The sequence below is a fragment of the Pyxicephalus adspersus genome, chromosome 1 (assembly GCF_032062135.1).
Source record: "Pyxicephalus adspersus chromosome 1, UCB_Pads_2.0, whole genome shotgun sequence".
Classification (NCBI taxonomy): domain Eukaryota; kingdom Metazoa; phylum Chordata; class Amphibia; order Anura; family Pyxicephalidae; genus Pyxicephalus; species Pyxicephalus adspersus.
In genome coordinates, this window is record NC_092858.1 from 2,549,170 (window position 1) to 2,554,979 (window position 5,810).

Here is a 5,810-nt window from a genome sequence, read left to right on the forward strand (position 1 = left end):
GTGCTTTGCCTTTAAATCCCTCCACAGCTCTTGTCCTACTTACCATTCAGATCTGATAGAAAAATCCCCCCAAGCCACTCTCTTTGCTCCTCCAATGATCTACTAATGACTTCCTCACTCATAACCTCATCACACGCACAGCTCAAAAACTTTTCTAGAGCTGCCCAACTCTCTGGAATGGTCTTTCTGATCCTTCGGTTCGGCTTGCTCCTACTTTCTGCTTCTATATAGGAGCTCTCAAAACCCATCCTATCAAACTCGCCTACCTGTCTCCTAAACCCTCACTACTTCCCACCATTGCATATCCCCCTCCTATTGTATGATATTTCCCCCTCCTCTTAGATTGTAAGCTCTTCGGGGCAGGGTCCTCTCCTCCTCCTTTGTCACTGTCTGTCATTTGCAACCCCTATTTATTGTACAGTGCTGCGTAATATGCTGGTGCTATAAAAATACTGTTTAATTTTAATAGTAATTGATGATGATGCTAATAATAAATAAATGTCGCTCTTCCCCCCATTATAGGTGAAGCTGCGGTGTACGACACAAACTCAGGCACAAACCTCACAAGTAACTCATCCCAAGGCTTCATCTTCATCTGTTTTCCTGAAGTTCACAGCTTCGATATTGCGAGTCTTCTAATGTTCTTACTTCTCATGGCCATCATGTTCAATATGATCTTATTGATCATCATCTTTATTGAGCCAAGGCTCCACCATCCAATGTATTACTTCCTGGCTATGCTGGCCGTGGTGGACATTCTTCTCTGCACCGTCACCACTCCAAGAGCATTGCTAATTCTCTGGACTGATTATAAATCCATAACAGAAAGCGCCTGCTTTAGCCAAATGTTCTTCATTACCTACTGGTCGGCCATGGAGTCCTCCATATTCCTAGTCATGGCTTATGACCGGTATGTGGCTATCTGCAAACCTCTCCACTACCCCACCATTGTCACTAATAAACTTGTGGCCAAAGCTTGCGTGTTTATAGTTGTCAGGAATTTGGTGGTGGCCTTGCCCCCTCCTGTATTGGCTGCAAGGCTTAACTATTGCAACAGCAGACACATTCGCCATTGTTTCTGCGAGAACATGTCCGTACAGAAGTTGTCTTGCAGCGACTACAGCCCGAGCAGCATCTTTGGGTTGGTGTGTTTCTTGTTGTTTGGGGGAACGGATGTTTTTCTCATTCTCGTTTCTTATTCTCTCATTCTCAGAACTGTGGTGGTAGCACGTTCCTTCAGCGCTGCCTCAAAAGCCTTCCGCACGTGTGGCTCCCATCTTATTGTGATTTGTATATTTTACTTTACAGCGGCCTCCACAATAGTGTCCAGCGGGACGCTTCAGGAGCTCCCCCCGCCGGTTCATGTAATATTTTCCCTTTTGCACCATCTTTTGCCTCCGTTGCTGAATCCACTTGTGTATGGGGTGCTGACCAAGGAAATCAGACATTCCGTGCAGAGGATGATAGGAAAGATAAAGATTCATCCATGAGCGGTGATTAGGAAAATTGATTCATCTTTCATTGGTAATAACCCAACAACTGTAAGAAAAAGCTCCTATAGGTCCTTCAAGATGTTCTTAACAGACTGAATCGACTGGAGAATCCAATGTGGTTCACATGAAGAGTGATCCACATCACTTGATTAAAGGAACCCACCAACATTTTCCTTATACACCAATGAGTATCTAAAAACCTTCTCGTTGACCTGTCCCAATACTCCATTGTTGTGATGGTATCCAGATGCACCTTGGAACTTTGAGCTCCATAGCTCCAGTGGTGTGGCTGCCCAGCATAAAAGGGATACTCAACACAAACTTCCTGAAAGTGCATTTCACCTCTTCTGTTTTATCTCATGGCTTAAAATTCAAACTTCCTATATCCCCTGAGGAAGCTTATTTGCGAAACATGTTGGGTAAATAGGATCAACAGCTTAAAAGTATTCGGCAAAACCCATGATATCCTTTTCTTATGGACTTTTACTGCAAAACTTTTTCTAATGTTCAAAAAAAACCACTCAAAAGCCCTTACACAGGCATATGAGTATTTTGTTGTATCTTTATGCTGAAAGGGGTTGGTTGTGCAAACTTGTATCTGTATGTTATTATAGGAAGATAACTCTTCTTTTCTTTTTCTTGATAATATAAATTACCATTCAGGGTGTTGCAGACCACCAAGACTTGATTGGAATCCATACTAGAACATAAGTAGTTTCACAATTTTCTACCCTTATGAATCCAGGAATTCATTCAAATTACTTTTTTGTTTTAAAGTTCTTTATAGTTCCTACCAAAAATTCCATTTCTGGTTATGATTTAAAATGATTGTACAGGAGTGCAATACCATGGTCCATACTCATACTGGGTTCATTGCTCCCTATTTACTGTTGTAAATTACATTTGGCCCCAAATGTTGGAAGATAAATTTAAAAGATCATAGAGATCAAACTCAAAACCTTCACTGCTGCCTGCAAACCCATCAACACAATAATGGTGCATTGCTGAGACTTCCACCTGTACATATATAGATAGTAAACTGAAAAACAATTTGTTGGAGGTCAAGTTGGGGAAACTTTTGTTAGCGAGTATTGTTATTGTATATATTAATATATATAAAATACATTCCGATGACAAAGGTGTATATATATATATATATATATATAATAATTTGTTCTCAACTTTTCCCCATAAAGACTTATTCATGTTTCATCGACTAGTTCTGCTGACACCATTACCTGCTAGTATTGAGTCATTTTGTTTTTTTTAATAAAAGAAAACCCCTGCATGATTTCCACTCCCTCGATGAACCATCCCAACACATTAGGCATGCAGGCTGATATCTTCACAGCAAAGGAATGGGGAGTGTGCAGCCACCTTGCTATCCTGATACCAGCCCATATACCCTTCAGCATAAGGGATGTAATGTTGTATTGCCCACTCGGGTATTATACAGACCAGTGACCAAGAATTTTTATTTGTCTGTGTGAGTTCATAGTGGGCCTGAGGTTGAACATTAGAAATTAATTGTTTTTCACAAAATTTATAAAAGCCACTGCATGCACAAAGAATGGACACCTATAGTTGTGTATCGACCTTTTTAACACAGGGGAATCCTTGAAATAACTTTCCAGTCCTCAGGGACCCCCTTCTATATTTTGGTATATCCACAGCTTACAATATATTTAGTGTGGTGGCCAGTGGGAAAAATGTCTCTCCTACAGATAGCCAAAAATATTATTGGTGTCACTTAGTCTGACCAGAGAAGCACAAATTATTCAAGGAACCCCTAGCAACATCTGGTTGAGAATCACTGACCTATAATATGCCCCCACATATACTATAGGGGTTCATTCTTCTCTCTGCATTGGCTTATGTGATTGTATGATTGCAATATGGACATTTTAGTGAATATATGATGCACTTGTGTTTTGGTAGTTTTGTATTCATACATTACTATGAAAAGGCATTCATGCCACACCCATTTTTAATATTTTAATAGGATATATGGTAAAAATGGGAAAAAATGGAAATGTAATTTCAGCAATTTTTCCCAGTGCTTCTATTAACACTCTCACCATCCAGGCCAAGTTATGGACATGTCTTTTATAGACCTATAGGCACCAATCCATTGCCTCTTTCCTACCAAGTATGGTGGTGTGATGACAACACGTCCCCATTGCACCCCCAGGACATGGAGGTAACAAGAGCACTGAGAAGTAAATATATTTAACATCAATACACGTCCAATAATTTCTAATACAAAAGTGTTTTATGTTCAGGACTCCTTGGCCCCTCCACCAAGGTATGGATTGCTTTAATGCTGATATCATGGGTAATGCTACAACTCATTCTCCTGATTGGGAAATTCATTGGGATTAAGGAAGTGGATTCAGGAATCTCTAGTTTCTTAAATAACTGGCTGAAAATGTGTTTAATTTACCTTTATTTTTAAAAGTTCAACCTAATGATTGTATTGAAATTACTGTATTTGTTCTGTAAAGTTTATCAGTTTTCAAAATATTCTATTAATGATCTTAAAGTACTTTTTAAGTTATTTCCTGTTGTTCATATTATGAAGCAGATATAGATTCTGGGGAAACCCAGAATTTAGTGTCATTTGGTGGTATTTCTTTTAACCCTCTGTAGGGAAAACCATTATATGGATGGAAATGACTGCTTTCTGTACACATCAAGCTCTATTTATAAATGTTTGCCCTGTCTCATAATAATAATTTATTTTCTATTGTGACAGCTGTGCATTTTTTGATGATTGACACTAGATGGTAGAACAAGTCATTGGAACTGAAAGGACACCTGTAGAGAGATTCAATCTTTTCAGCAAATTTCAGATGAATTGACTGGGGGAATCATTTATAAATAGAGTGCTATGGGATATGTTGATGTGATGTGTTGGTAGATGTTTGTGGAATGCAAGCAGGTTTAATACAATGCATTGATAAACACAAAATAAATTATACTGATTTATTTCTCTTGCTTGTCATATAACATTTTATAACTTTGTAATTCTTTGATTGGATTGTTGTAATATTATTATATTATTTTACTATTTTTATTAAAACGTTTCTTTCTTTTGCTATATGATTGATCCTGAGTATTAATCACTTTTTCAGTCTATGTATTCGGCGTTAGTGATTTATAAAGGTTTTTTTCATGTTCCATGCTTTATTTGTTTCATATTGCAGAAAACCCCCAGACCTTGTATTACCCAACCAAGAAAGGATTATTCTCTATTAAGGTACGTTATACTGAGACCAGGTTCTGGTTTGTCCTACTTTGGTGTTTAGTTCGTTTTTGTTGGTTCCTGGTTTGTTGGATCCAGGTAGCTATGGTCTGGATGAAGTTTTGCAGACACTAATGCACTGAATGGTTTTTGAAGTTGGTCACCAGCTTATAATGGCCAATGATAGCCCTGAGAATCGAGGTGACGCCAATGATCCAAAATGGTAAGTTTGTGTTGTTATTTGCATTAAGAACTTTTTCTACTACATGTATTTATTCTCTGCTTGTGGGAATAGGTAAGGATTGCTAAAGTCCCTTATGGTCATTTCCCTGGAAGTGGAAGGATTTCTGGCTGAACTGGGGACTTTCATATTCCACAAAGAGCCCCAACAAATCCTTGCATCTTTTTTTTTTTTTGGGGGGGGGGGTGGTATTTGGGAAAGCTACATGGGGTCTGGTATGGTACAGGAAGGGCAAACTGAGGAGGAGCATATTCACTGACTAGATTTATATTGGCTGCATGCCTGAATAAGGGTCTAATTGCAGTAATAAAAGGCACGCCAGGCTTTATTAAAAATATATTTATAAAAATAAAGTACCATTTTAAAAGAAACAAATGGTACAGAGTTTCCCTTGATATTTAAACTGGACCTTTTTCATGTATGCAACCTGGTTAGCCTGCAACATGAGATGTGGCAGCAAACATGTACCCCTTCTTTGTGTAACATACCAGACCCAATGCCTTCCCTCGAAAATGGGAGTGTCAATGTTGGGAGTCAGGGCCCTCTTTGGTCAAAGCTGCTCCCTCCTATGAAATTAGTGAAGGGGTATATTAGTACCACTTTACCCAAAACACCCATTAAGTAGAAAAATGCAGCGCAAACCCACCATAGAAAAACTATTCTATAGATGTCAGTTAAATGTATTTATGTCCCAGAAGTAAATCCGGAATCATCAGGCAGTGATGTCAACACATCATCTGTCACAATGATCCAATGTTGTTACCAACGGCGGACCCATGGCTAAGGACAGCCCTTGTGCTATGGTATTTCTGCAGATTTTGGGGGACAATGA

General features: G+C 38.8%; 1 protein-coding gene across 5 annotated transcripts in view; it reads left to right on the forward strand.

Annotated features, from left to right (window-relative positions):
• Nucleotides 1-5,810, forward strand: part of LOC140323377 (olfactory receptor 56A4-like) — a 22,716-nt gene that overhangs the window by 14,317 nt on the left and 2,589 nt on the right. For 4 of the 5 annotated variants that reach the window (XM_072400381.1, XM_072400388.1, XM_072400406.1 and 1 more), the window contains one exon: nucleotides 523-4,593. In XM_072400381.1, coding sequence (XP_072256482.1) covers nucleotides 523-1,490 — 968 coding nt within the window. In that variant the 3' untranslated portion in view covers nucleotides 1,491-4,593. Of the gene's footprint in view, nucleotides 1-522; nucleotides 4,594-4,699; nucleotides 4,753-5,810 lie in introns of those variants that run through there. The other variant, XM_072400414.1, reaches the window with a different exon arrangement.